Raw genomic sequence first — 14,745 nt, 5'->3', positions numbered from 1 at the left:
CTCCCCCACCGACAAGTGACCTGTTTTTATAAGGCATGCGCACGTGATCTCGCAAGACTTTGTTCACTACAAAACGTCACGGCCACCATGATGGATTCTTTCTTTCTTGATGCGCATGATTCACAGGACAGACAGACATGAGGACGTTTGTACGGTAAGCCATTTTCCCCACACCAGTAATACCATAGGATTTTATTTTCATGAGAAGACGATTGTGCCATACCCTGTCAAAAGCCTTAGATATATCGAGGGCTACTGACTTCCCCTCCCCTGCATTATCCAGTGCTTGGTATATACGTTCAGAGATTACAGTTAGGATATCTGCAGTAGAACGGACTTGCCTTAATCCATATTGAAAGCCGGACAGAAGTTTAGCATCTGTACGGTGACGGACTAGAGCTTGATTAATTATGGACTCAAATATTTTGGCAAAAAGAGGGAGGAGGCTAATGGAGCGATAATTTAATGGGTCAGTTCCTTCGCCAAAATTCTTGTATACTGGTACAACAAAAGCAGTTTTCCAGCAGTCAGGAAAGCATGATTCATTAAGGCACTTGTTGAAGAGTTTAGAGAGAACTGGAGCAACCATAGCAGAGCATTTTTTTAATAGTACAGCCGGGATAAGATCAGGTTCATATGCTATTGTGGGGGTCTAGATTTGGAGACAATTGGAGAGAGGAGATTTGCTATAGAACTTCCGTGTGGGAATGTGCTTCAATTGCTGCTTTGAATGATTCAGTGGTCTCATTTGTGCACTGTTCCACAGGAAGAGAAAAGATATTTACCCATGAGGCATCTCTGATGTGATCTCTAATGGCATCCCAGTCAGCCTTATTGTAGTACCTTGTCATTTTGAGCAATGGCTCTTCAACTTTGGGTTGAGAGTTTAGAGTGATGTCTATCATTATCACAGCATGGTCAGCATTCCTGAGTGGGCAATGGGAATCCTCAAGAACTGTTGTCAGAAATAGATCCAGCAGTGAGACTTGTTGGTCCTGACAATCTGGAAGATGGGTCGGGAATGTTACTGTCTATGTCAAGGAATGGGATATAGAAAAGTTATGGATGATGCTACCAGCTATGTCTGTGTAATTAGAGAAGCCAAGCCAATTATTGTGCTGAGTGTTAAAGTCACCAAATACATGTATTTGGGTGCTAGTGTCAAGGGAGAGTGCTACATCTATGCTATCAGAGACATTATTGATTAGAGCACAGTCCTGGGTCGAGGGAGATCAATAAAGAAAATATAGGTAGCTAATGTTATGTTGTAAAGTTAGTTTAAAGCACATGAAGGCCTGGTCATCTGAAAGACTTGTAATTCTTAGTTCATTCATCCATTCAAAATTTAAGTCAGTTAAAAGGTTGCTTGATCATTGGATTTCTGTAGGTCTTAGCTAATATCCCATTGGAATCGGAGTACAAGAACTTGATCCAGTTTTATATACTACAAAATTTATATGTTTGATCAAGATTAAGTCCCAGTTGACTACTATCAACTGATGATTTAAAGAAAGATTCAAGTGCTTTGGAAGTGATAGTCCAGCCCATACTTTACTGCAAAATCAGCAATACTTTTATTACTTGATGAATTATAGAAGCTATATGACAAGGCAGCATAGACTTGTTGGTAAATTCCTGAGCTGAACTGAATCCCTCCACCTCATTAATTACTCATGTGGGAGCTGACTGCAATTTCAGATTTTGTTAGCACAACAGAACACAAAATAAGTGCTTTCATTTAGGGGTGCAGGAATTCTAACTAGAGAGATATCAGGGAAACGAATGCCAACAATATTCAACTGATTCATACGAAATGAGTGAATGATGCTTAACAACAACAAAAAACTTCAACACTTCCAGAAAAACAAATCACAGCAACTGTAACTCAATTTGATAAAACAAAAAGCCCAGATCTATTACTATTGTCAATTAATATTACACAAACACACCCATTACAACCAATGAGTTTTTATGTTAGCATGAAAAAAAGTTGGTCAATTTAGTGACTAGCCCGACGCACAGTCCTACTTGGTTTGCATTGTAAGCTTTCTTCTTCCTGTTGCAATACCTGGTGTTTGTTGAAAACTTGTAGCTCTTAATCGATTAATCCGGTTTAACTTTGTTCAATCTGGTAGACTTTTGGCTTTCTGTAGAGTCTGTTTACTGTCCCCCATGGAAGCCAAAGTGCAAACAGTATCCGGACTCCATTTTTATATACTACGGGTGTGCTCACCATTATGTTAAATACTAATTATGTCATTTGGAAATTTTTTGTACCAAAAAACATGCTTCTCTATACATGCCACATATTCTGTAGACCCCCCCCCCCCAAAAAAAAATCTTGTGTTCATAATGGCGGTCGCAACTGATTTAAATGAGTAGAAATTAATAGACTTTAAAAAATTGAGTTTGTAGAGAGAAAAAAAATATAGATATAATATAGAATAGATTTATTCTGATAGGTACAAAGATGTCTTTGCCGGGAACAACAATTGATAACAGAGTTGGCATGTAAACTATTAATGGTTAAGCTTAGAGTTTATCTTTCTAACTCACAGCTTCAACTGGCAACTACCAGTTTCACTCTTCTTAAACATACATGAACCATAGTCACGTGTTCAAGCCATATCACAACAGAGTCGAATTTTGAACAACTCAGATGAAGTGGTGATGTTGAAAAGTTGTCTGTGTTTAATATGGCGTTCCGTTGTTTGAACGGAAGTCCATTCTGACGTGTGGACTGTCATTGTTGCTTTGTTACAAATTTAAATCTTTTTTTTTTTTTTTTTTTTTTTTTTACAGTTTTTAGTAAATTTCTCATGATTTTCGCCTTTCGCCCATCAAATGTCTGATGACAGACATTTGTTCATGACTGGATTGTGATTTGACTCGCCACCACTTTGAATCGCTCGAAAGCAAATAAAAATTAATATCTGTGCAAGATTAAATTCATTTCCTTTATACACCAAAACCATTCAAGATTTTAGATTTATGGAAAAAAGTTTTTTTCCTTTCTTTTCAAAAAGAATTTATTCATTAAACGACCAGATTTTAAATTTATAGAAAAAAAAAAAAAAAAATAAAATAATAAAATAAATAAAAATAATACATATGTATGCATGTATGTATTCAGTCAAAATAATTTATTTATTAAATTACTACAGGGTGGAATGATAAAATTGTCGCCACAGAAAAGACATGATTCCATTTCCGTTTGATGAAAACTGGTTTTCTTTTTTTGTTGCAAACCATCTATTAGTTGACCAGTTGCGTACAAATCCGAAGAGTGATAGGAGCATTCTATCATATCTGAAAGCGATACAATATTCAATGAGTGAGATTGGAGATGTGCCGTTGTACAACTCATGCTCTCTCTCTCTACCAATCCAAGTTATGACAATGGGACGATTGCCAGCACCCCTCAAAATGCATTGCTGGATTGCCACGAATAACAGGGATGTGTCCAGGATGATGAAAACAAAGTTTCCAACCACGGTTATCGTCTTTGGTGTAGTTTCAAGTGAGGGCCACATCATACCACCTCACATCTTCGAAGTTGGCTTAGAAGTCTAAAGAAACTCAGGCTTGGCTTCAGAAGGAGTGCTATAATTTTATATCCTTCTCTCACTGGCCCCACCCCTTCCTTCCTCGACTTGAACCCGCTGGACTACTTCGTTTGGTTATATGTCAGGAACATCACCAACACCAAAGCCAATCTGATTGCCGTTATCCGCCGAGTATTCACTGAGCTCCTACTGGCACTTGTGCAAAAGGCATGCTTTCAATTCCGGACCTGTACTGAGTTGGTGATTGAGGCTGAAGTTGGCTACATTGAATAGATGTCAGCTCTATTACATAATCAAGTTACCTAAATTGATTTTTTTCAATAAAAGTTATAAAATAAAGCAGTAGTGTTGCTTTCTTTAGGTCGACAACTTTATCGCTCCACCCTGTATTGTGAATAAACAAATCTAAATAAATAAAAAAATATTTAGTGCAAGTTGCAAGAACAGAAGAAACCACAGAGCTTGCTTACCAGAAAAAAATGTATTTATTTTGGTGAGTTCTTTATCACAGAATTGAAAGAAACGTTCATCAAAGCGGGCAAAGTAGCGCTCAATTGTGGCACTATCCGTCACTGGAAAAAAAAAACAAAAAAAACATTGGATCAGTATTTCTTATATCTAATAAATAAAATAAGTTAGTTGGATTCTAGACTTTTGTCATCGATAGCTTTCAACAAATATGTATTTATATGAATTTCTCTCATTACATTAATACAACCATTCTCTAACATTTCTTAATGTCCATATATGGGCTGGTGCATCTGCTACTAGTCTTTTTCTCTTAGACAGAGTCCAAAAGAGAGTCGCCAACCTAATAGGTCCTGCATTATTAGCTAGGCTTCAACCACTGTCCTATCTATGAAATATTGCATCCCTCTGCCTGTTTTAGAAGTATTTTAATGGTAAATGCTCAAATGAACTACACGTCATTGTCCCTCCTCACCATAAATACCTCCGACAAACCCGACAAGCAGCAAAATCTCACCCCTATACAGTAAAAATCCCTAGATGTAAGAAAACCTTCTACTCTAAGTAGACTGCTAGACTTTGGAATTCCCTTCCGGGGTCCTGCTTTCCCGGACGTGCTGACATGCAGAAGTTCAATTGTAATGTAAACAGACATCTTGCTGCTCAACTCCCTGCATAGTATCTCTGAAAATTATGTTCCAGATAGTAGGCCCCTACATCAAAGTTGTACTGTGCCTTGTTTGGGGTGAACATGCAATAATTTTTTTTTTTAAATGTGCGCATGTAGAGAATGAGTGACTCTCCAACCAAATTACATAGTCTGTTCATACACATGAGAGACACATATGCAGATTAATTTGAAAAATATAGAAGAAAAAAAGTGTAGTATTTTACTTATGAAAAAAGTTCATGATAAATATATAACAGAAATGTCTTCTCAATCATTAAATCATTTCTCTCCGATAGTGGTTATTCCTTTGTAAAAAAAAACAAAAGTTTAAAATTTTTTAATGAAATAAAAGTGAGACACATGATGGCAATGATTATGACTCAATGGGTCACAACAGATACATCTTGTAATTAATTCGACAATGGCTTTGCTGTTGAGCAGAGGTATAGTTATATTTAATCCTGTGAGGGGGGGTATATGCTCCCAGGCTTTACCTTCTTTCTGAGAAGGTGTTAGTTTATTGCTAATCGCCTCAGGCGCCCCTCCTGGAGAATGCTGATGGAACTGCTTAGGCATTTTTGTAGACTTCTCAAAATTACACCTGGCTTTGGGTCTAACCTCCTGGCACAAAAGCGAATAATATATATCAGCTTAAATGCTAATCAGGTCCAACACTAAAAATCTGACAACATAATTTTATACATTGATTCCTGGAGAACTTGAGAAACAAAATCGTTATCAGTTGTAAATTTCTTTCAACTGTAACAATATTTAGATAATGTGTGTAAAAATAAGATTAGAATAAAAAATTTCCGCGTAAAAGTTGAGTGACAGTTTGCATTAGAAGTTGAGCTATAGCTATGTGTATAAGAAATCCAAAGTGATAGGTGGCAAATAAACTTATCAGACATTTCTCTTTCTTTTTGAATTGTGCACGCCAAAGAGAAAGACGATGCGTGTATGTATGCGGTCAGTTTCATGACAATACTACCATTCACTTTATGAGAGGGAAAATATATCTTTGTATTTGACAAGAATAAAACTTCAGAAAGCGTTGTTATTTCGTGCTATTCTATATCAATAACACTAGCAGGATCAATGTCCCAGCGCTGCCCAGAGAAACATAAAATAATGATTTAATAAAACAAAATTAAAAAAAAAAAAAGGATTTCGACATGTTTTGGCAAGATAAATCCTTCTAGACTGAGGTATATTTTTGATACCAATCTAGTGCCTCCTTTTGGGGAGATGTTTTTCCCCCACACTAAAAAGCCACTGCATGTACTTGCCCTTCTTGAGCTATGAAACCAGCAGATTCTATTATATTGCTATTTACTTGCCTCCTCATGAGGGTAAAGTTTGACACAAGGTCAGATTTTAATGTGGGGAAAATCCAGCTCCCCAAAAAGGAATACTCTGGATAGGAACAAAATAAAAATTTCCTCAGTCTAGAAAAACCTCTCCTCCAATAATCAAGGACAGCAAAGATGACGCACAACATCAGAACAGATTGAATTACAAAAGCAATAAAAAAAACAAACAAACAAGAAACACTGAAAAAGAGTCTATACCCGAAAAAGAAAAAAAAAGTTAAAAGGTAAGAAAAGTACACGTATAAATAACATAATTGTCATTTCTATTCATCGTAAAATTTTACATTCAAATTTATGAATTAATTAATAAAAACATAATTAAAAAATTCTAGTATAGCTCCCAGTGTACTACCTCCCTCAAAACAGTTGTGTTTCTTCCCATATTCTTTTTAAATTTGGTTGGTTTGGTTGTCTTTATTTTATGGCACATTATCTAAAAATGGGTTATTTAATGTCAATTCTCATAATTTTGAAAAAAAGTTTTTTTCAATTTATTTTCATATCTTCAAATACTTTCCTGACTGCTGGAAAACCGCTTCTGTGATACCAGTTTTCAAGAATTCTAAATTAAAATTCTAATTTAAATTATCGCCCCATTAGCCTTCTCCTGCTTTTCACCAAAATATTTGAGTCCTTAATAAATCAAGCTCTAGTCCATCACCTTACAGCTGCTAAACTCCTGACCGACAAACTATGAATTTAGGCAAGTCCGTTCCACAGCAGATATCCTAACTGGAATCTCTGAACGTATATACCATTCACTGGACAAAACAAGTGAGGGTAGAGCAGTAGCCCTCGATATATCTAAGGCTTTTAACAGGGTATGGCACAATGGTCTTCTAAGGAAAATTAGATCATATGGTATCACTGGAAGAATACATAATGTAATTAAATCTTTCTTTCATAAGAGAAAAATCCAGGTTGTCCTCGATAGTCATACATCTAAACAATATAATATAAATGCGGGAGTACCTCAGGTGTCTATCCTGGGACTTTTATTATTCCTGATATTCATAAATGACTTCCCTGATAAAATTGTCTCTGAGATTGGTATATTTGCTGATGACACCACTCTCTATAACAGGCACAAGGGGAAAACAAATGAACACATATATAAGGAAATGGCAGAAACACTAGAGGATGACCTCGAATATGTAATGGAATGGGGACAAAAATGGATGGTCACATTCAATGCTGCCAAGACTAAGCTTGTTTCCTTCAATAATTACAAGAAACCTTCTCTACCACCAATAGCAATGGTCAAGAACACATTACCTGAAAGTACTTCCTTTAACCTCCTCAGCCTAACGTTTACAGGGAACATGAATTAGAATAGATACATTGAGAGCATTGTCAAGGCTGCTGCGAAGAAGGTGGGCTCTCTCTACCGTGCTAGAAAACTACTTATGCTTGAAAGTGTCCTCTACCTCTATAAGGCCACCATTTGCCTATGAATGGAGTACTGTTGTCACATTTGGGTTGGTGCATCTGCTACTTGTCTCATTCCTGGACAGGGTTCAAAAGAAAGTCGCCAACCTGATAGGTCCTAAACTGTCATCTAGGCTTCAGCCTCTGTCTCATCGACGAAATGCTGCATCCCTCTGCCTGTTCTACAAGTACTTTAATGGTGAATGCTCTGATGAACTACAAGGACTTGTACCCCCTCGATGTGAATACCCCTGACAAACCAGACAAGCAGCTAAATCCCACCCCTTCACAATAGAGATCCCTAGGTGTAAGAAAGCTTTCTACTCCAATAGTTTCTTCCCCAGAACTGCTAGAGTTTGGAACTCTCTTCCGGCATTCTGCTTTACCAACTGTACTGACATGCAGAAGTTCAAGTGTAATGTGAACAGACATCTTGCTGTTCATCTCCTTTAATAATATCCCTGCAACTTATGTCCCTGATAGTAGCCCCCTACTTCAAAGTGGCACTGTGCCTTGTTTGGGGTGAAAATTGAAAAATAACTTATTCATGGAGTTTGATTGGGTGGTTTAGTTTTATGGTATATCCTTTTTGAGTTATTTAATGTCGAATTCATTAATTTATTACAAAATGTATGTTTAAAGTTATTTATATCTTCAAATATTTATTCATAATGTTTGGTTAGATTATTTTGTAGGAAATATTGTTTTTGGTTTTGACTTCGCAGAACATGATTGAGTTTTGCAAAGGGACAGGAAAAGAAAACAATGACATCAATGTTTGGTGCATTTAATGGTCAGGAAGCTAGTATATTCAGACAGCCTAATTTGGTAGCACCATATGTTTCAACAGGTATTACCATTCTGGGTCAAAATGAACCTGGGAGGAGTGGTAAAAAAAAGAGGGGAAACTCCACAGCTCCCAAATGAGGCCTCATCACTGAATGTCCTTTAAAGATTATACTTAGAACTAAGAGTGTCAATTAAGAGAAGGATACTAAGTGCGTATGTGGAAGATGGAAACAGGAAGTCATGTGATTTATCATTTTCTCCTTTTCTCCTCACAGTCTGCATTTACTTTTTTCCTGTGTTTTGTCTATCCTAACTTTGATATAGTTTGTTCTAATCGCATTGTTCTGTCAGCTATCAGTAACATTATATTTCCCTGTTCCAACATCATTTTGTAGCCATGATTAGTTGTTTTAGTGAGTATCTTTTCTTGTCATCCTCATGAATCATCTGCGCCACTGATTCTATTCACACTTTTCTATGTTTATACACCACTAGTCTGGAGATGTTTTTCTTGACATGGAATATTCTGTAGACTGTTTGGTTCTAATTAAGTGGATTTTTAAAAATTGAAGTGTTGTTCATTTGTTTCCAAACACTTGTTAAATAATTTACATTGCAAATATTGTTTAAATAGCCAATATACAATATTTTAACAGAAATTGATTTTTGATTTCATCTAAAAAAAAAAAAAAAACAAATAAATAAAAATTCATTGTAGACCGAGGCAAGTTTTATTTTGTTTGAAGGATTTTCTACAAATAATATTGAAATACTGTTTAAACACTTTATTTTTTGTAGTCTAATATTTTTTCGTAAATAGAAAGGAAATAAAACAACAAAACAATACAGTAAGAATCAATGTTTTCTTTTTCTTTTGTCTCACCATGGAAAAATGCATTATTTGCAAACTTTAAAAAAATGATTAAAGTTCTGAAATTTTTTTAGATGAGGGCTGATTGTTTACATTACTTGTATTGATTGGACTATTGTTTTCATCTTGAGTGTTATTTGTGCAACATTTTGGTCGGATTGGTCTTGTTGTTTAGACGTGTGAAAGTAGATGTTGACATGCGTGAACATGTGTAATCATCTGTTCATTAAAGCATAACCCAGAATGTTTACAGAAAGGGTAAGCAACAGGCATTCAGAATAGATGAATGATATTCCCTTAATCGGCAAAATGGAGAATGGACGAATGATATTCCCCTATTCTGCAAAATGGAGAGTGGACGAATGATATTCCCCTATTCTACAAAATGGAGAATGGACGAATGATATTCCCCTATTCTTCAAAATGGAGAATGGACAAATATTCCCTTAATCTGCAAAATGGAGTGATCGTTATTTTTTGCAAAAATTAAATCATGATTTTAATCTTTATAAGGGGACAGACACGTGGTGCAAAACTGTTCTGTTCAGAGAAATTATTTTCCCATCCTGGGACGAATATTCTAGTATGTATACTATATATCACCCATAAATACACACACACACAATGTATACTGTAGAATGACATCACTGCTAGGGCCACGAGGAGAAATTAATTAGGAAAATGAATAATAATAAAAAAAAATTAGCTAATTCATTGAAATCTACAGACCAGCAACGCCATGACAATTATTTGTTTATCTTTTTGGGTGGCTAAATAACGATGGTGAGAGAGAGAGAGAGAGAGAGAGAGAGAGAGAGAGAGAGAGAGAGAGAGAGAGAGAGAGAGAGAGGCTGCCAGTTTCTGGCAGCAGACTAAGATTAAATTGGATGTGTCCGATTTCCAGTAGGAAGTAAATATATTCAGGAAACGCCGTTGAAGTTGAATGATTCCGTCAAGCGATAGTAATAACAAAATCAGATGAGACATCAGAGGCTGTCTGAGCTGAGATCCCGATCTTGTGAGATGAAAAGTTTAACTCGGATGTAGATGTTAGTGACAGGATCCTAAGGACACACACACACACACACACGTATCTGACATGTATCTGTTGGATGTCCACGCCGTGTGTACAGAGAAATCATTTTGAAAAAAAAAAAGCGTAAAGCAGACAATAAATGTAAGAAATAAATAATTATCAAATGCATTAAAAGGTCATTTGTATAAAAATTATGAACCTGATACATACACTTGCTGTGAAGAAGCAAAAAACTTAATCATTAAGAAGAATGTTAAAAGTATGATGTATGATGTAAAAGTATGTTTGAAAGGTCATTTTTGGCAAACGGTTACACAGGTGTAATCACAGTCAGTCCAATCCAGTGAAATGATAATGACTGAATAAAACGCTCTTGGGGTATTATATGGCTAAAGTGACAATACTATCTCAAAGAGGCGTTTTAGGTAGTCACAAATGGTTATATAATAAAAACTTAAAAGGATATTGTTATTTGGCAAGTTGAGCCAAAATAGAATCCGCTAAATTCCCGAACATACATCTCCCTCCTAACAATCAACCATCCATAACCGTTAACGACAATAAAGATATATTGTTATATTTTCATATATCAGCGTATAGTCCTTCTTTTAAATACAGCAGAAATAGAACATATCCAGTTTTTTTATTAAAAAGGTATAAAACTGAAGTGTGTGTTTGTGTGTGTGTAAAAATTGAGAAAAAAAAAAAAAAAAAAAGGCCAGGCTAAAATTACGCTCATCTTTCCTTGTGGAGTCACTACTGTCTATGCTACAAACTTGCAGACCAAAGTAAAACCCAGAGAAAACAGAATTGTCTCAGTTGCACCACAGAGAATTATAAATCAAAAGTAATGATGACGACGACGACGAGGTAGAAAAATGACCGACCTAAAAGTGTCAACATAGAAATCGTGAAATTGAGAATTTGTTAAAACTTTCATGACAATCGTTTTCTTATACTGTACGAATGACGTGTATGCTTTATGCATGCGCATATATTAAGAAAAACTAAGATAAAATTAACAAAGACAAGTTGTCAGATATTATGTTGCATCTAAGCCATTCTTGACCTTACAAATAAGAAAAAAAGATAAAACTCTCTCACATATATATATATCTATAAAAGTGAAAGTGTGTCTGTGTGTGCACATTTCCCTACGCAATAACTGTCAATTTTAAGCCTACAGACTCGAAATTTGATATATAGGGCACTGAGATTTGGGAAAATCAATGTGATCGGTTTTCGGGCAGAAATTTGGCGATTAAGAGGTCAAAGTTCAACGATTTGACCTTTGAGAACTCTACCAAACTCCTCTGACAATTTTGGGTCTAAGCACTTGAAATTTTAGATATAGATTCCTTGGACATGGATCTAACTTAATAACTTGATTTGAGCCCTAAACAATAAATTTTAAGGGGTCATAATAGGGGTCAAAGTTTAAAAAATTGACCGTTTATTTGTTTTTTTTTTTTGCTTAGCATACACCTTAAAACACCCAGGCAACGCCGGGCACCCATGCTAGTATATATATATATATACTAGCTTTGCTCGGGCCCTATGTACTGTCCATATCTCTATGTGCATATGTATATATTAAAAACTGAATATGTACGGTAATGCCTTTCTATATAATAGACTTCTTCAACTACCATAGAGAAAAGTTGGTAGAGACTGCAGAGGTCAAATTTTTTTAAAACTTTGACATCAATTTTGACCCCTTAACATTTGTTTTAGGCTCAAATTAAATTAAAATGTTTGACCCATGTCCAAGTAACCTACATCTAAAATTTCAAGTGTTTAGACCCAAAATTGGCAAAGAAGTTTGGTAGAATCTGCAAAGGTCTACGCTGTAAACTTTGGCCTCTTGCCAGCCAAATTTGATTAAAAAGCGTGTTGCACGTCTGAATACCCTTTATGTAAAATTTCAAATGTTTAGACCTCATTTTTATTTATTTTTTTTTTTTTTTTTGTTATTAAATTCCTTCTCTTCGTATCTTCTCTTCAAGAGGTTTCGACCTCTTATCACATCATTATGAAGAAAAAAAAAAAAAACTTAATCGGACTGACATCCCCTTGATAAAGCCAGGTTATTGGCAAAAATTCGGAATTTAACAACAACAAAAAAAAAGTAAATAAAAAATGATTTTATTATTTCACAACATTTTTAGGTCTTCAAATTTTCTTATTTAAGTCTTTTTTTTGGTTTGTGATGATACAAGAAGTGTAGAAAATAATTTAATAAATCATTTTATACTAGCAGAACCCATTAACCGGCGTTGCTTCGTTGACGCAGCCCTCCGTAAAAAATTAAAGTACGGTTGTTGTTGTAGCCAACCTCCAACCTCCTTATGTTAAGAACGGCTTTCGGAATAGACACCCCCAACCTCTGCATGTTTAGAACAGCTATCGGAATAGACACCCCCAACCGTCTCATGTTAAAAATGGCCAATCATCAAAAAGTACTTGTCCCTGCCAAAATTAAATGAGATTTTCATAATTAGCATAGTCGAAAACCTATTAAGTCGTCATGTTAAAGAAAATTATGGAGGTGGAGCTAATTTAAAAATTTACCCCCCCCCCCAAAAAAAATAAATTGACTTCTGTATAGAGCGATGCTAATCCGTTAATATGTTTAATTTTGTTTGTTTTTATCCAGCATGATTGTAATATGTAGAAAGCGATGACAATCGGTTAATATGTTTAATTTAGTTAGTTTTTTTAACATAGTTTTTTTCTGTAGAGAGCGATGCCATCTATAAATATAAAAGCGAAAATGTATGTATGTATGTATGTGTGTTCGCTTTTTCTGTGTGTGTACAAAAGGCTTTTTTCAGAGAAGCGGTCGCTCGCTTCATAACTTTTAAAAACTTTTTATATCACATAGTTAACAACGGAGCTTGCCTGTCTATTTAATTTGCTCGATTTCGGGAAGATAAATATTCAACATTTGTTGCTCGCCGCATGTGGGTTAGTCTTTTTCCTATAACATCTTGGGGGAAAAAAAAGCGTTCAGCAGTAAATGAAATCCTGCAGTCAAACTTGACCTCATTAACTCATTAAAACGGGCACCTGCTAAATCCAAGTAATTAAATGAATTCAAACGTGTTTCCGTTAGCATGTCGCGGTGGGGCAATGGTTAACGTCGCACAATTTTTTTTTCACACTTTAATTTACAACTTTGCCTCAACGGTTCGGGTTCGATCCTCATACTTAATTTTTTTTTGTTAACCCCCCCCCCGCCTCCCGGAGTTACCACACACACCTCCAAACACCCGGGCAACGCCGGGTACCCCTTGCTTATATATAAAAGCGAAAATGTGTGTATGTATGTATGTATGTATGTATGTATGTATGTATGTATGTATGTGTGTGTTTGTATGTCTTGCAAAAACTTTTGACACGGGTCACAAATTTTCACGAGATCGGTATCATTTTAAAGTTCCAACCTTTGCCCAACAAATATCGAAAAATTGGCCAAAAACATTAATTTCTCCACCCTAAAATCATCAGTTTTCTACAGGGAGGGGTCAGCAAAAACCATCCTCTCATGACAAGTTTGATTTTACGCATGCGCAAATGACGTCGGAACATGATTTAGTTTAAATATTTAAAAAAACCGATCCAATTACGTCAACGTCGTCTTAGCTCAGTTGCTTAGAGAGCGGGGTCATTATCTAAAGGTTTTTGGTTCAAATCGTGGTGTGAGGTGTCTTTTTTTTCGATTTTTTAAATTTTAATATTGAAACGGTTATTTAAGCCAGTGTTTTTTTTGTTTTTATTTTTCAGATTTTTTAAAGAAGCTTTAACGGTCGTTTTTCTGTTTTCTTTTTCCATCACATTCGTGTTTTCTTTTTTTGTTTTTCCCGTTTTTACATTTAACATCGTTCGTTTGCCTTATGCTAGTTTTTTTTTTTCGATTTTTTAAAGTTTTAACATTTATTTTTTTTTTTAAATATTTACTTTGCTTATTCTTATGTTTTGATTCCTCCCACCCCCGCCCGAGCACACACACACACCTCTTAACACCCGGGCAACACCGGTTACCCCCCCCCTCCCTAGTATTGTATAATTTCTGGAGCGTTCGTTTATTTATTGTAGAAGTGGATTCTGGAATCTGTGAATAGTCAAGTATCAGCCAATCAAAATGGGCGGGATTTGAGAAAGGAGAATTTATTATTTTTGAATTGGGGAAATGGAAAAATTATGTTATGTGTATAATAACCAGTTAATGGTGGTGCAAGCACAATATTGTAGGAAAATATAGAATTTGACCCAGTCTCAACTAGAAGCCGTGAGAGCACTAAATATTGAGAGAGAAAAATAGGAATTTCTTCCTCTGTAGATGTGGCGATTGTGTTGATGTTGCTCATCAGATGCAATGTAGCATTTTATTATCACGAGTGAATGCGGCAGAAATGGTGGTTGTAAGCTACATAATATAGTGGCTGTTAGGGCAGATGTATTGAATTTGTATGTGGCATCTGTTGTTGAAAACATACAGTACTTTGATCCAGAGGGGAATTTCTGCAATCAAAATATTATAT

The 14,745-nt window shown here is 35.5% G+C and overlaps 1 protein-coding gene across 1 annotated transcript in view; it reads right to left on the bottom strand.

The window, feature by feature from the left end:
- The window catches only part of LOC145285945 (solute carrier family 53 member 1-like), a 141,778-nt gene that overhangs the window by 53,296 nt on the left and 73,737 nt on the right, over positions 1-14,745 (bottom strand). Inside the window, exon 3 of the mRNA XM_080134453.1 lies at positions 4,037-4,138. Coding sequence (XP_079990579.1) covers positions 4,037-4,138 — 102 coding nt within the window. The remainder of the gene's footprint in view (positions 1-4,036; positions 4,139-14,745) is intronic.

The sequence above is a fragment of the Euprymna scolopes genome, chromosome 10, assembly GCF_053919585.1.
Source record: "Euprymna scolopes isolate OS-2025 chromosome 10, ASM5391958v1, whole genome shotgun sequence".
NCBI classification, from domain to species: domain Eukaryota; kingdom Metazoa; phylum Mollusca; class Cephalopoda; order Sepiida; family Sepiolidae; genus Euprymna; species Euprymna scolopes.
Note: the sequence above shows the minus strand (reverse complement) of the source record. Positions and strands in the feature narration are given on the sequence as shown.